This window comes from Solea solea, chromosome 15 (genome assembly GCF_958295425.1).
Source record: "Solea solea chromosome 15, fSolSol10.1, whole genome shotgun sequence".
NCBI lineage: Eukaryota > Metazoa > Chordata > Actinopteri > Pleuronectiformes > Soleidae > Solea > Solea solea.
Genome location: NC_081148.1, coordinates 26349280 through 26365839, shown reverse-complemented (window position 1 = coordinate 26365839; position 16560 = coordinate 26349280). Strand labels below are relative to the sequence as shown.

General features: G+C 42.3%; 1 protein-coding gene across 2 annotated transcripts in view; it reads left to right on the top strand.

Annotated features, from left to right (window-relative positions):
- The window catches only part of hspa12a (heat shock protein 12A), a 31494-nt gene extending 18134 nt beyond the window's left edge, over nucleotides 1–13360 (top strand). The window contains exons 7-12 of one of the 2 annotated variants that reach the window (XM_058651606.1): nucleotides 1760–1931; nucleotides 4934–5020; nucleotides 6716–6820; nucleotides 6895–7153; nucleotides 8139–8242; nucleotides 8684–13360. In XM_058651606.1, coding sequence (XP_058507589.1) covers nucleotides 1760–1931; nucleotides 4934–5020; nucleotides 6716–6820; nucleotides 6895–7153; nucleotides 8139–8242; nucleotides 8684–9315 — 1359 coding nt within the window. In that variant the 3' untranslated portion in view covers nucleotides 9316–13360. Of the gene's footprint in view, nucleotides 1–1759; nucleotides 1932–4930; nucleotides 5021–6715; nucleotides 6821–6894; nucleotides 7154–8138; nucleotides 8243–8683 lie in introns of both variants that reach the window. The other variant, XM_058651605.1, reaches the window with a different exon arrangement.
- Nucleotides 13361–16560: the final 3200 nt, after the last annotated feature.

Here is a 16560-nt window from a genome sequence, read left to right as displayed (position 1 = left end):
TTATTGATGTTATACCAAAAACAAACATCATTTAGACAAATAATCCAAGCCCTGTGCCGTGTGCCGTGTGCCGTAATCTGTACTAAGAGGTTAAAGTCCACACGTCCATTTAAATCTCACCATGATATTCCACCTCTATTCTCGACACGTTGACTTTAAACTCGTCATGTTTTCTTCATGCGGGGTTCTAGTAGTAGAGAAGTTATAATAGTAGTTATATTAGTAGTAGTAGAGAAGTAATAATAGTAGTAGTTATATTAGTAGTAGTAGAGTAGTTATAATAGCAGTTATATTAGTAGTAGTAGAGTAGTAATAATAGTAGTAGTTATATTAGTAGTAGTAGAGTGGTTATAATAGTAGTTATATTATTAGTAGTAGAGTGGTTATAATAGTAGTTATATTAGTAGAGTAGTAATAATAGTAGTTATATTAGTAGTAGTAGAGAAGTTATAATAGTAGTTATATTATTAGTAGTAGAGAAGTTATAATAGTAGTTATATTAGTAGTAGTAGAGAAGTAATAATAGTAGTTATAATAGCAGTTATATTAGTAGTAGTAGAGTAGTTATAATAGTAGTTATATTAGTAGTAGCAGAGTAGTTATAATAGTAGTTATATTAGTAGTAGTAGAGTAGTTATAATAGTAGTAGTAGAGTAGTTATAATAGTAGTTATATTAGTAGTAGTAGAGTAGTTATAATAGTAGTTATATTAGTAGTAGCAGAGTAGTTATAATAGTAGTTATATTAGTAGTAGTAGAGTAGTTATAATAGTAGTTATATTAGTAGTAGTAGAGTGGTTATAATAGTAGTTATATTATTAGCAGTAGAGTGGTTATAATAGTAGTTATATTAGTAGAGTAGTAATAATAGTAGTTATATTAGTAGTAGTAGAGAAGTTATAATAGTAGTTATATTATTAGTAGTAGAGAAGTTATAATAGTAGTTATATTAGTAGTAGTAGAGAAGTAATAATAGTAGTTATAATAGCAGTTATATTAGTAGTAGTAGAGTAGTTATAATAGTAGTTATATTAGTAGTAGCAGAGTAGTTATAATAGTAGAGTAGTTATAATAGTAGTTATATTAGTAGTAGCAGAGTAGTTATAATAGTAGTTATATTAGTAGTAGTAGAGTAGTTATAATAGTAGTTATATTAGTAGTAGTAGTAGAGTAGTTATAATAGTAGTTATATTAGTAGTAGTAGAGTAGTTATAATAGTAGTTATATTAGTAGTAGTAGAGTAGTTATAATAGTAGTTATATTAGTAGTAGTAGAGTAGTTATAATAGTAGTTATATTAATATTAGTAGTAGTAGAGTAGTTATAATAACATTACATGTCATTTAGCAGACGCTTTTATCCAAAGCGACTTACAATAAGTGCATTTAAACATTTGGGTACAAATAAGAGCTAGAAGTAAGTGCGATTGTTTGTTTTCTTTGTCGTCGTCGTCTTAGTCAAGGTAGAGTCGGAGGTAGAGTCGGTTTGCCGATGCAGAGCGGAGTGGGGTGTAGGTTTTGATCATGTCCTGATCAAAACCTACACCCCAGGTGTGTGTGTAGTAGTTATATTAGTAGTAGAGTAGAGTAGTTATAATAGTTATAATAGAAACTAAAAGATGTATTGGTGAAAGTGTAAACAGAGGCCTGAGAAGGTGCAGGAGTGTTATTTTTATAGAATAAGTTCAGAAGAACACAAAGAATATGGAGAGAGAAAATGATTGAAGACGATGATAACGGAGGATTTCGCCTTCTTCTGTAGTCTGGTCTGGTGTCTCGTGAAAACCCAGAGCAGCTGATCATCGCCTTAGAACCAGAGGCAGCGTCAATCTACTGCCGCAAGCTCCGCCTCCACCAGATGGTGGACCTTGGCACCCAGAACACCCAGAACGGCTTCAGCCCCACTGAAAACGCAGGGAGTGCAACGAGCCAAGGTAAGTCCTGACATGACGCTTTGTTGACCTCTAATGATGCATGTGTTTGATGCCGATGCTTCCTCTCCCGTTTCTTTAGGTCAAACACAAAATGCATGATGGTGTTAATCAGCGCTGCACGATAAACGGTTCAAAAAATCATGATCTTGATTCACTACTACACGTGATCTCATTTCTAAATGACAACGATTCTTCTGCATTTTATTTCATGAGCCGCATCACAATAATAAACACTCCTGTTTTCCTCTCGGCGTTTCCTTCTCTCTCAACATATGAAGCCTTCACATCACATGTTTCAGTGGAGGTGAAGCTCATCTGCAGCTGAGTTTAGAAGCAGCACACAAAACAGGAGAAAGTGGGAGTGAAGGAGAAAAAATCCAAAGTGGAAGGTGATGAAAACCCAGGTGACGAGAATCCCAGCCGAGCCGAGGCTTGCATTCAGCTCATGATCACTTTTGTTGTGTCTCTAACTGTGACGACACTCTGACCAATCAGTGCACGGCAGTCTGACCACGTCACGAGTGGAAACAAAGCCACGACAATAATAATAACAGTTAGCCATGGTCACACTCTTTACTTGAATGTTTCTAATCTTTTGTTCATGAGAAAAAATCACTTCAAGATCTCTGATATAGTTTCTGGGATGACTTTTCCTGTCTTTACAAGCTGTTACATTGATAATCATCATATTTAAACACTAAACACTAAATATTATGAAGTAAATATGATATATTGATTAAAACCCTCTGACTCTCTGACACTCTGACCCTCTGACTCTCTCACCCTCTCACCCTCTGACTCTCTGCCTCTCTGACCCTCTGACTCTGACTCTCTGACCCTCTGACTCTGACTCTCTCACCCTCTGACCCTCTGACTCTCTCACCCTCTGACCCTCTGACTCTCTCACCCTCTGACCCTCTGACCCTCTGACTCTCTCACCCTCTGACTCTCTGACCCTCTGACCCTCTGACTCTCTCACCCTCTGACCCTCTGACTCTCTCACCCTCTGACTCTCTGACCCTCTGACTCTCTCACCCTCTGACCCTCTGACTCTCTCACCCTCTGACTCTCTGACCCTCTGACTCTCTGACCCTCTGACTCTCTGACCCTCTGACCCTCTTACTCTCTCACCCTCTGACCCTCTGACTCTCTCACCCTCTGACTCTCTGACCCTCTGACCCTCTGACTCTCTGACCCTCTGACCCTCTGACCCTCTGACTCTCTCACCCTCTGACTCTCTGACCCTCTGACCCTCTGACTCTCTGACCCTCTGACCCTCTGACTCTCTGACTCTCTGACTCTCACCCTCTGACCCTCTGACTCTCTCACCCTCTGACTCTCTGACCCTCTGACTCTCTGACCCTCTGACCCTCTGACCCTCTGACCCTCTGACTCTCTGACCCTACTTATTATTACTATGAATGACTATTTATTATTTGGGTTCTACGCACCTTGTGCTTGAACCCCAATAATAAAAGTTATTAGTTATTCTTCTTTCTTCTTATTCTTCCTCAAAGTGAATCGCGTTTTGAGGCCCTGAACATGTCCCAAAACACACCAATTTTTGCGATCACATCAGACCTGGTAAAAATGTACGTGTGAAAGTGGTTCAGGGAATGTACGTCAAAAAATGGATGAGGGAGGGGCAAATAACTGCTCCGGCCCCGAAGACGTCTATATGAAAATATTTAATTTGCAAAACAGCGCCCCCCGGTGACAGCAGACAATATGACGTTTGGTATTTGAATGCACATCTCCTAGAGCTCTGGGCGATCACCTTCAAACTTGGCGAGGTCACTGTGGACAAGTTGTCGAGCTTAAATTGCTGAAAGTTTTATAAAATGTCGCATGGCGTATGAGATAGTTGGCGATAATTCAGGTTTTTTGCAACAGACGACAAAGATGACCTCCTTACAGGAAGTAGAACGCCCAAAACAGGAAGTAAAGTCTAACATTGTCCGATTAGCACGAAACTTGATATGCGACTCAAGGGACCTTCCCTGAACACGTTTACAGACACGCCTTTTACCCAACAGGAAGTCGGCCATTTTAAACAGAAAGTGCCCTCGAACTGTGTGCAGGGACGCCGCTGAAAATATTACTAATATGTAATAATAATAATAATAATGATGATAATAATAACTAGTACCGCAAGCAGTGAATAAACGGGAGATGAGCTCGAGGGCGTGCGTGTCAACGTGGGCACACGGGGACTTGCTAGCCCACGAGCTCCAACCCGTTCAGAACCGCTTGTGGTACTAGTTATTATTATTATTATTATTAGTATTATAATTATATATATTATAGGAGTGAAAGATGTGAGAAGGAGCTTTTTGTCTGAAATATATTAAAGATTGTTTGATGTTCCTGGTTAATGTGAAAACACCTGCCAGTGTCTCCATACTCCAGAGGTGGCTGCACGTGATCGTGGCCTGGTCGCCCTCTGCAGGCCGACTACATGCAACACTCTCACTGAACTGAGAGAGATCGCAGAGAAAGATCTTAGGGAGAGATCGCAGAGAGACAGAGATCGCAGAGAGACAGAGATCGCAGAGAGACAGAGATCGCAGAGAGATTTATTGTGTACACAAGCGCACAGAGAGAGGAAAAACCTGTGTTATAGCAGCCAAACATGCTTTCACTGTGACACTGGAGATGATAAAGAAGCTCCAACATTAAGTTGACAGTGATCGTGTTGAAAGCGTAAAATCATTCCTATTTCATGTGAAAATGCTGTTTAGCTCACTATCATACAGGCGTGGTGATTTATTTTGAAGAGGAAGTTCATGATGTACGATGATCTCATTTCAGATTCATGTTTTTCACGTTAAAGTCTTTATTAAATTCCAAGAGTTTAAAGCATTTCCTTCTACAATTATTGCAATAATCTGAACACATGCTTGAGCCTGCTGCCTGTTGCCTGTCACACCAGTGTTCACTCACACACAGCAGAGCTTCATCTCCTCACTCACCACAACATTCTTTCCTCTGTTAACAAGCAGCTAAGGAGCATGTTCGGCGCAACCGGCAGAGCCGCACGTTTTTGGTGGAAAATGTCGTAGGAGAGCTTTGGTCGGAGCTGGAAGAAGGTAGAGTCTTTAATCTTCTTCTTCTTCTTCTTCTTCTTCTTCTTCTTCTTCTTCTTCTCCTCCTCTTCCTCCTCCTCCTCCTCAGAGGTCACTGCTCCTGCTGCCACATTGTAGAAATGTACGTAGAAATGAAGCAGTCGAATCCTTTGTCCAGGACATTTCAGGTGTTTTCACATTCACATGCTTTGATCTGTTCTGAAATCTGTGAAGAACAGATCGAGTCCGTGAGTTTGTATCTCGTCACTTCATTTAAAGGGATAGTTCAGGTTTGTGTGATGATTGGACACCAAGAAAAACTGAAGTCTCTAATCACGTATAATATGAAATAATCCACAGAGACAGTCATGTGACACAGGAGCGGCTTTGGTAAATGTGTGGATTTCAAAAACACGGGAATCACAAAATATCACAGAACTTTGATGCTGGAGAATTAATGAGTGAGTGAGTGAGTGGTTTACAGAGCAACACAAAAGAAGAAGCTGTCTCCCTCTCTCTGTCTCTCTGTCTCTCTGTCTGTCTGTCTGTCTGTCTGTCTGTCTCTCTGTAAAGTAAAGCAGCAACATCTTAGTAAGAGTAAGAAAGACTTAAACTGTCCTTGGGTTAAGAGGCTAAACCCTAGTTCTTCTTTGGTCTCTGGTGGTAGCCATGTTTTTTGAATAGTGTGCAGAGCATGGATGTATTATAAGAACTGGATAGGGCTCCGCCCCTCTGGTTCCCTCAGCACATATGCCAAAAACGTTAATTTCCGGGTTGTGTAGAGCATGAGCATGCGCAGTAGTGTTACCCCCCATGATGCCTGTCAGCTATGTGAACGAGCCGTCTGCGTTGTCGACTTGCTCGGCGTGTTAAAAAATGTAAATTGTCTTCATTTATTCCCATTTATTTACAGAGATATAAGATTTTTCTGGGCTTGTTATGGCCTTTAGGAAGGATTTTCAAATATGAAACTCATGAATGAATCTATACATGACTATGTCCATGTCTGGAGGTGTCATGTGAACAGTTTTATAGGCGTCTCTTTTACTATTGTGGTCAATGGGAAAATTGCTTTCTGGGCCCGTGAGTCTTTTTTGTTGCAGTTCACTGAAGTGGCCACCATGACAAAATTGTCTTCAAGGCAGAGGGGGCGGAGCTCTATCCAGTTCTTATAATACATCCATGGTGCAGACCTGTGTCATCACTTCATACGACCTGAAGTTTCCCTTTAACACACAATGAAATGTACAAAGAAGACTTTGTTTGTAGCTTCATGAGCCCAAGAAGAAAAAGTCCAACTTGAAGTCTGACTTTGTTGACTTTAATCGTCTGTGTTGTGTTTGTGATAAAACATCGTCATTAAGTGGAATAAGAGGCTGAAATAGTTGTTTTTGTGAGTGACGTTGGTATTTCATGATTGTATATGAATGAATGAAGATAGTGTGGTTGTAGTTGATAGATACTTGAGAACTAGGTCTTATCTAAAGGATTAACCCTTTTTTAATTTGCATAGAAAATAGAAGAATTGCTGTTGCATTGTTTCAAATGTCTATTGATTGTTCAGCTATTGGCTCCATGATCAATGTAAACATGGTCCTATGTTCTTATGTATGTGACTCATGTAGGTCAATCACGGAGAGTCACGCGTCACGTCTGGAGAGTGGAAAAGCAGCAGAGCCCAACAGTCACTCACCGTGTTTGTGTGTATTCTCTGTGCAGGTGACCGTTACGTTGTGGTGGACTGTGGTGGAGGAACTGTGGACCTGACTGTTCATCAGATCCGTCTTCCAGAGGGACATTTAAAGGAGCTCTACAAGGCCTCGGGTAAACACAGCTGCACTTTGCTGTCTGCAGATGTTCTCACTCTGTCAAGTCTCTAATCTTCCTCCTTCTCCCAGGCGGCCCCTACGGCTCCATCGGGATCGACTATGAGTTTGAGAAGCTGCTGTGTAAGATCTTTGGTCAGGATTTCATCGACACATTTAAGATCAAGCGGCCGGCCGCCTGGGTGGACCTGATGATCGCGTTTGAGTCACGGAAGAGAGCGGCAGCCCCCGAACGCACCAACCCCCTCAATATAAACCTGCCGTTCTCCTTCATCGACTACTATAAGAAGTTTCGGGGCCACAGTGTGGAGCACGCCCTGCGCAAGAGCAAGTGAGTGCATCACAAACCCAGGGAAGTGATGAGTCCACGAGAGACTGAGTATCAGTATTTACACTGGATCTGATATCGAGAAGAAAACGCAGACATTTCAACACATTTTCACTTTGGAAGCAGAATAAATGTTATGCTGCTGGAGCTCAATCTGCTTAATAATCTCAAATTATTGAAACCATGTAAAGAGACAGTGTGAGCCTAGAGCCACTCGGGCTGTTGCTGTGAGAGAACAGCAGTAATCCTAACCCTAACCCTGTGAGAGAACAACAGTAATCCTAATCCTAACCCTGTGAGAGAACAGCAGTAACGCTAATCCTAACCCTGTGAGAGAACAGCAGTAATCCTAATCCTAACCCTGTGAGAGAACAGCAGTAACCCTAATCCTAACCCTGTGAGAGAACAGCAGTAATCCTAATCCTAACCCTGTGAGAGAACAGCAGTAATCCTACAGAAGAGCGCTGCGTGTGTGAGCCATGAATGAGAGCCATGAACATTCACACGTTCATACAGAGCATCTTTGTGCAACTCATGCTAGCAAACAACTAAAGTCAGGTACCACTCTCTTATCCGAGATCTGTCTCTAATCCGAGATCTGTCTCTAATCCGAGACCTGTCTCTAATCTGAGACCTGTTTCTAATCCGAGACCTGTTTCTAATCTGAGACCTGTTTCTAATCTGAGACCTGTCTGTAATCTGAGACCTGTCTCTAATCTGAGACCTGTTTCTAATCTGAGACTGCTCTCTAATCTGAGACCTGTTTCTAATCTGAGACCTGTCTCTAATCTGAAACCTGTCTCTAATCTGAGACCTGTTTCTAATCTGAGACCTGTCTGTAATCTGAGACCTGTCTCTAATCTGAGACCTGTTTCTAATCTGAGACTGCTCTCTAATCTGAGACCTGTTTCTAATCTGAGACCGCTCTCTAATCTGTTGTTGTGCTGTTACTTTAAAGATCTAACACGTTGTCACCTCTTGTGTCCAGTGTGGATTTTGTCAAATGGTCGTCTCAGGGAATGCTGAGGATGAGTCCAGATGCCATGAATTCCCTCTTCAAGCCTACGATAGATCACATCATCCAACATCTGAGTAAGCTGCTCCTCCACACACACACACACACACACGCACACACACAAACACACACACACACACACACACACACAAACACACACACACACAAACCCACGCACACACACGCACACACAAACACACACAAACACAAACACACACACACACACGACTCCAACAACACAAATTAGAAATTGAAAAACAATTTACATGCTGCTACTATAACACTTTATACTCACTGATATTTGTCTACCTTTCCATGTCCATCATGTCCATCATGTCCATCATGTCCATCATGTCCATGTCAGGTAACTGTGTTGTTGAGTGTTTACATGATGCTCACAGATCTGACATTAGTGATAACACAGAGTCACATCACGTGAGCATGGATTGTTTTGAATGACTTTCATCAGTGAAGAAACACAACATCATACTCACTGAGATTGTGTGTTTCTCCTGCAGCCGAGCTCTTCGATAAGCCAGAGGTCAGCGACATTAAGTTCCTCTTCTTAGTGGGAGGTTTTGCTGAGTCACCTTTGCTTCAGCAAGCCGTGCAGAACATGCTCCAGGGCCGCAGCCGCATCATCATTCCCCACGACGTCGGCCTCACCATCCTGAAAGGTGCCGTGCTGTTCGGCCTGGACCCCAGCGTCATCAAAGTCCGCCGCTCGCCGCTCACGTACGGCGTGGGCGTCCTCAATCGCTTCGTGGAGGGCAAACACCCGCCGGAGAAGCTGCTGGTGAAGGACGGCACTCGGTGGTGCACCGACGTTTTCGACACCTTCATCGCCGCTGACCAGTCGGTGTCACTGGGTGAGAAGGTGAAGCGGAGCTACACCCCGGCCAAGCCCTCGCAGCAGGTCATCGTCATCCACGTCTACTGCTCGGAGAAGGAGAGCGTGGGCTTCATCAGCGAGTCTGGAGTCAGGAAGTGTGGGACACTTCGTCTGGACGTCAGCGGAACGGAGAGCACGGCGCCGCGCCGCGAGATCCAGACGCTCATGCAGTTTGGTGACACGGAGATCCGAGCCATGGCCGTGGACGTGTCGACCGGACGCACCGTCAAAGCTAGCATTGACTTCCTGAGCCACTAAGTAAGCTAATGTAACAGGAAGATAACAGCTAACACACACACACACACACACACACATTAAGCTTTACTGGAAAATGATGAATCTCGATTCATGCTCAGAGTAAGAAGCAGGAAGTTGGGCTGACATTCACCTGCTGCTTATCTGCTCGTATGAAGTCACTGTAACAAAGCCATCGGCTTCAGCGTGTGCACCACACGACACAAAATAAAGACACACAATAACAACAACTATGTCCACATGTTACATCGGCTTCAGCGTGTGCACCACACGACACAAAATACAGACACACAATAACAACAACTATGTCCACATGTTACATCGGCTTCAGTGTGTGCACCACACGACACAAAATAAAGACACACAATAACAACAACTATGTCCACATGTTACATCGGCTTCAGTGTGTGCACCACACGACACAAAATACAGACACACAATAACAACAACTATGTCCACATGTTACATCGGCTTCAGTGTGTGCACCACACGACACAAAATAAAGACACACAATAACAACAACTATGTCCACATGTTACATCGGCCTCAGCGTGTGCACCACACGACACAAAATAAAGACACACAATAACAACAACTATGTCCACATGTTACATCAGCTTCAGTGTGTGCACCACACGACACAAGCAGCTCCACCTCACAGCAGTTTAAAGTGGTTTTGCATGATTTAAATACTATGTAGTTAATTCACAACCATTGATGCATGAAAGCGCTGTTTCAGAGCAGCTGATATGTCGCTAACATGCTAGCAAACAACTCAAGTCAGGTACCTGTCTCTAATCTGAGACCACTCTCTAATCTGAGACCTGTCTCTAATCTGAGACCACTCTCTAATCTGAGATCTGTCTCTAATCTGAGACCTGTCTCAGTACTAATGTTACCAACGGTAATTTTTTATCTGTAATTGTAGACATGAGGTACATAATCATCCTATGTTCTTCCTTTTTTTGCCCCATCAGTCACTGCTGTTGACTCAGTAGAGAGGTCAGGTTAGGACAGGTTAGGGCAGGTTAGGACAGGTTAGGACAGGTCAGGTTAGCTTCACATGATTAAATTTAGCTCAGCTTTGACTGTTTTATGTCTGTTTTCTCGCCCTCTCACTGCTTTGAAAGCAGAGAAGTGAACATGCAGTCATGTGACTTTGGTGTGCAGCTAAAACAGCTGATCACATGACAGAAATCATGTGAGAGGTTTATGATTTGAGAACAGCACAATGAACTGGTGAACTGGTAAAATGTCATAGTTAGGGTTGCCAACCTTGTCACTATGAAATAAGGGACAAAAGTGACGAGTATGGTTTTGTGTGAATAAACAGTGTGTAACGTATTTTTTTATTATGGCAGCTCTTAGTGGAGTTTGTCAGGTTTCTCATACCTGATGTGTAGCTTTATTGTGAAGGGTAGACCGGAAGTGGCGTGGTTGTTGTTGCCGGGAAGAAGGGTTGTTTTTTTTATGTAAAATAAAAGTGAGACGTGGTTGGCGTCAACAGCGGCCATTCATGTGCTTTGATTGTTTATTTACGTACCCAGTATAGACGCCCTCATCTCGGTCACACAGTGTGTTGTTTTAAGGCATTTGTCATAATGATAGCAGTTCTGCAGAGGAATAAAATAGAAGTGACTGAGAATGTGCACCATCTGTGTGTGTGTGGCCAACTGAAAACTGCGGTCTTACCCCACGTCTTTTTAACTTCCCATCATTTGTTGTAGCTGCACAGTCTCTTCTTTTTTGCAGGTTGATCCATTGTAGTTCTATTTGGATGAATTTGTGCATTTACTTCCAGTTTACTGATCATGTGCGACTGATGCGGGACTCATAGCTCCGCCTCGTCTCCCGGCGCGAGGTGGGACGGCACCTGTCATCATCACACTGTGGCTGATGGGTGATTCCCAAGTGTCGTGATCATCACTGCTGCTGTCGTTGTTGCATCATTCAGTGTTTGGATCAGCATAGCAGTCAATAAACGCGACAAATACATTAGACCCAATATACGGGACAGTTGGCAACCCTAGTCATAGTACTAGCACCAAAAATGCTGTGATGCTAATGTTAGCCTCATGCTTATCATTATTATTATCCATTCCATTCATGCGGTGAAACATCATTAAATGAGTCATTTGTCCTATAATAACTATAATGAATATAAATAACTATGTGTGAAGCTAAGATGATGCTACACAAATGTATTAGCTCACTCTAGTTTAAGTAGCTTGTTAGCTTGTGTAATGTTCATGATTCAAGAACAATGAAATAAAAAAGTGGTCCTTAAATCATAAGCTTATCAACCAGTTCATTTATAGTATACATCAGATGAATGTGATTAGCATGAGGCTAATGCTAGTTTAATGCTATCTGCAAAAATAGGACTATACTGTAAGAAAACAGTCAACACCAAAATGAATATATTCTAATAACTTTCAGTCTCAAAGTATCGCAGCTGACTGGGATTTTAAATAGTAACGTTATATTATGTTTTTGTAAAATAAATACGTCTTTTCATGTTCTTTCATTTTAGAAGCAATTCTTCTAGAAGAAAAGTATAAAAAAATGATAATATAATAATAATAATTATTATTATATGTGTTCTTCTACTGTGCAGTTAAAACAATCTTACCCAGCAACACTTCCTTTGAACCTTGCCTTTAAAATAATAATGGTAATAATAATCATTTCTGTTCACATTTTTATGTTATTTAAAGTTTAGTGGTAACAGGATGTCGTCACATGTGCTTGTAACAGATCACTTTTTATTTTCCAATGGAAACACATCCATGTGTTCATGTGTCCATGTGTTCATGTGTCCATGTGTTCATGTGTCCATGTGTTCATGTGTTCATGTGTCCATGTGTTCATGTGTCCATGTGTTCATGTGTCCATGTGTTCATGTGTCCATGTGTTCATGTGTTCATGTGTTCATGTGTCCATGTGTTCATGTGTTCATGTCAGTGAGGTTTTTGCCATGTTTTTGGCCTGGTTGCACTTTGACAGTTAATAGCTAGCTTTAGTAGCTTTCTCCATCTTGACCATACACTGCATTTTTTCCTTTTTTGTGCTGTTTCAGAGTAACTTCAAACGTTTCTGCCTCATTTTACACACACAGACACACAGACACACAAACACACAGACACACACAGACACACAAACAAAGGTCTCATCAGAAAAGTGTCCACTGAAGTCATGGTGAAATGTTCCTGTTTTAGCACGTTATAATGTGTGTGTGTGTGCATATGAGCTTCACATGTAAACATAAGTCATTAAGCTACGCAGACCTGAACATGAAGCTTTGTATAAAGAGGTAACACATCACCGTGATCAATAATCCAGTAATCTAATAATCCAATAATCTAATGGCTCATCAGCAAACACTGGTTGATAATGATTCCGTTCTGTTGATTTGCGCTGTGAATGGACGCTTGTCTCGCTCAGTGTGGTGTTGAAAGCTCACACCTGCTGTGGCGCCCTCTGCTGTTCCTTGGACACTCTGTCTCTGCACGTTTGGCATGTGTATCACATAGGAATGACTAACCAGTGATGGTTAACCACTGAGAGCTGATGTAGCTCATGTGTAACTTCACTGACTCTACTGGTCGCTAACCTAGTAACTGTTTACCTGACACATACTGCACCCGGCTGGATTTGTTTGGATGACGACATTCATGTATTTGTGCAACCTTGAGTATTATGGGATGCTCAGGACACTGTGATGTAGCAGCTTTATATTTAAAGCTCTGATGAAATGAAATGCAAATGTTCAGCTAGCTTTAGCGTCCTGCTGTGGACAGAGCAGTGCAGCAGCTCGCTTAACACTATCTGCTTAACACTATCTAGACATAACTAATGGAAAAACCAGATGGAGCCTCTCTGCCACTTTTGATTAACTATGTTATTGACTTGTTTGCTTGTTTTTTGTATCTCCCGTCACTTCAATGTCTCGCTCTGTTGCAGAATTCACACAGTAATGCATTTGTTTTTCAAGTCAATATCAGATATTTACTGTCAACAATAAAACTGGATGTTTATTTCAAATAACGATGGTGTTTCACTGTCACATCATTGATGAGCTGCTGACTGTTCCTTTAACAACACAAACATGAACATCTCACTGGGGAGGTGCTGCCCCCTTGTGGCAAACACAAGAATCACCTTCTAACAATAATGAGTTAAACTGAGGCTCTTCGTGAATGAACACATGAATGTTTTGGTCACACATGATACTGACTCTGTATTCATTGTGTTGTTTTGCATAAGTTCTTCTCAGTAACTGTTATATTATTATTATATTATGATGTTATAATATTATTATATTATTATATTTCTGGCGTTGCCTCCATCATGCACAGCCTCAGGATCCCGGTGCTCTGGACTGATGCAGCTGGAATGCTGATGGAGGAGATTAAAGGAAATTAAATTGATTGAAATGTTCTTGTTTTAAGAAAAAGAATCTGCCGGCAGGGTTAGTACATTTGACTTAAAACCAGCCACTTTCACACGAACATGCTTTTAAATTAGGAAAAATAAAGGTTTACTTTCCTTTACCTGCTTAAGCTGACAGAGACCAGAGACCAGAGGCCTGAGACCTGAGACCTGAGACCAGAGGCCAGAGACCAGAGACCTGAGGCCTGTGGTTGTGGTTGTGGTTGAGGTTGAGGCCTGATGAGGTTGAGGCATGAGACCTGAGACCAGAGACCTGAGGCCTGAGGCCTGAGGTTGAGGTTGAGGTTGAGGCCTGAGACCAGAGACCAGAGGCCTGAGGTTGAGGTTGAGGTTGAGGTTGAGGCCTGAGACCTGAGGCCTGAGACCAGAGACCAGAGACCTGAGACCAGAGACCAGAGACCTGAGACCTGAGACCTGAGGTTGAGGTTGAGGCCTGAGACCAGAGACCAGAGGCCTGAGGTTGAGGTTGAGGTTGAGGCCTGAGACCAGAGACCAGAGGCCTGAGGTTGAGGCCTGAGACCTGAGGCCTGACACCAGAGACCAGAGACCAGAGACCTGAGACCAGAGACCTGAGACCTGAGACCTGAGGTTGAGGTTGAGGCCTGAGACCAGAGACCAGAGGCCTGAGGTTGAGGTTGAGGCCTGAGACCTGAGACCTGAGACCTGAGGCCTGACTGAGGGAAATGTGCCACTGTTTCTGTTTAATGTTTAACTGTAGACAGATGTGAAACACTGTGTCGAGCATTGCTATCCTCACAACAGATACCCTGAGAGTTCCAGGTGAACTCAGGAGGAGATGTCACTCCTCACAACTTCCAAAATTGCGATGTAAGTGGAACGCAGCCTCCGTGAGTTAAAAACTGTGCAACTATCTATCTTTTAGTTTGTTGTGCAAGCATTCTGCAGGGGAGCCCATTCTCTGGCCACCTCCATTCATGACCTGTCTGTAAAAGCTTTGTCAGTAACAGTGCCACCCCCGGAGCTACTGACTTAAGCATGTGAAAGAACAAGCGCCGTCATTCGCAGATTTCCGCTGACAAACACACACAATTACAGGAATTAGCGTGCTATTTTGTCATTAGCCTTCACTTTCAATGAGCCAGTCATGAAAAGAGAAACGAGCCCCGAGACAAAGACAGACGTCTTCAGAGGATTTGGAGACACTTTCTGTCCCCTCCTCCGAGCCCACACATTCAATTTGCTGTTTTATTAATATTATTAATGTAGTCAAGCTTGAAGCTTTTCCCTCTGATTGGTATTGTTGTGAATGCTGATGCTCAGCTCGAGGGAAGTCACAATGATTTCCAGCACATTGTCGGCGGCGTGATGAAAATGGCAGCTTTCTTTTTCTTTTTTTAAAGGCGTATATTTGCCAGCGTGATTATGGGGTGTGTGTTCAAATAAATGAAGCCGTAAGAATGACGCATAATCAGGACTTCATAAGCTGGCGAAAGGCCACGGACAGATTAATGAGAGCTTCACACACACACACACACACACAGCCTTTTAGAATTACAGATGATATATGTGACAGAGTTTGTCGTCTGTATCCAAATGAGCCGGAGAGAGCAGTGTGTGTGTGTGTGTGTGTGTGTGTGTGTGACAGGTTAGACATGTGAAGTATCTCTTCCTCTTGTTGATTAGCCTCTTAAAGTGACAGTAACGACACGGTGGCTTCAGTGTCGCCGCCTGACATCTTTGATCTGAGTTCTGTCTTCATTGTAAAAAGTGAAGTCAGGAGTCTATGTGAACTCTACTGTTGATCATTCGTCATATATTTAATGATCAGATTGTCTGAAGACACAGTATTTGCAGCATATCAACAAAAACACATTCAACACAACCATGACTAACTAACTGTTAATTCACTTGTTATTTAAGGTATGAAGTCATACATTATTTCAATATCTTTTAGATTTTTTTATATAGTTTTTATTGGAGATCAGCATTTCAAATGTGTCAATACAAGATATAAAGTTTTCCATTCTTTGTTGTTGTTGTTTTGACACCTTGGTTCAAGTTCAAGGACCCTTTTATGTATATATACATATATACAGTATATACATACATACATACACACATATATATATATATACACACATACACATACACATACATATATACATGCACATATACAGTACGTAGAGTATATTGATGGATTGCAGTGTTGCACTGGGATGTATTGCACATTTATCAGGAATATTGCACAGAATATTGCACATGGTTAAGGTGAGGTAGTGTCTGGTTATTTTACGTAGAGTTCAGTGGTTTTGATTTGCCATCAGTCTGACTGTGGCCGGGAAAAAGCTGTTAAATAAGCGAGTTCTGTGTGTTATGATGCTGTCCTCTCTGCTGTGCCTCAGGTTGTACTTGCAGCGTTTGTGTTTGAGCAGAGAGTGAGTCTCTGATGATTCCCTCTGCTCTTTTCCTACAACGCTGCGTATACATGTGGTGTTTCCGTACCAGACAGGGATGCCTGCGGTGAGGATGCTCTATCAGTCCTCTGTAGGCCAGGGTGAGAGGGCGGTTGTTCAGTCCAGCTTTCCTGAGCAGCCTGATGAAGTACATTCTTTGCTGGGCTTTTTTCACTGTGGCTGTGGTGTTACAAGCCCAGCTCAGGTCAGATGTGACCTGCAGTCCCAGGAATCTGTAGCTGTCTGTCCTCTCCACCTCGGTCCCACTAATGAATAGAGGCTGTAGGGTGGGTCATTCCACTGATCGGTTGGGGCGGTAGGCGAACTGGAGGGGGTCGACAGTGTCTGGAACCATGTTGTTGATGTGGGTGAGGACTAATTT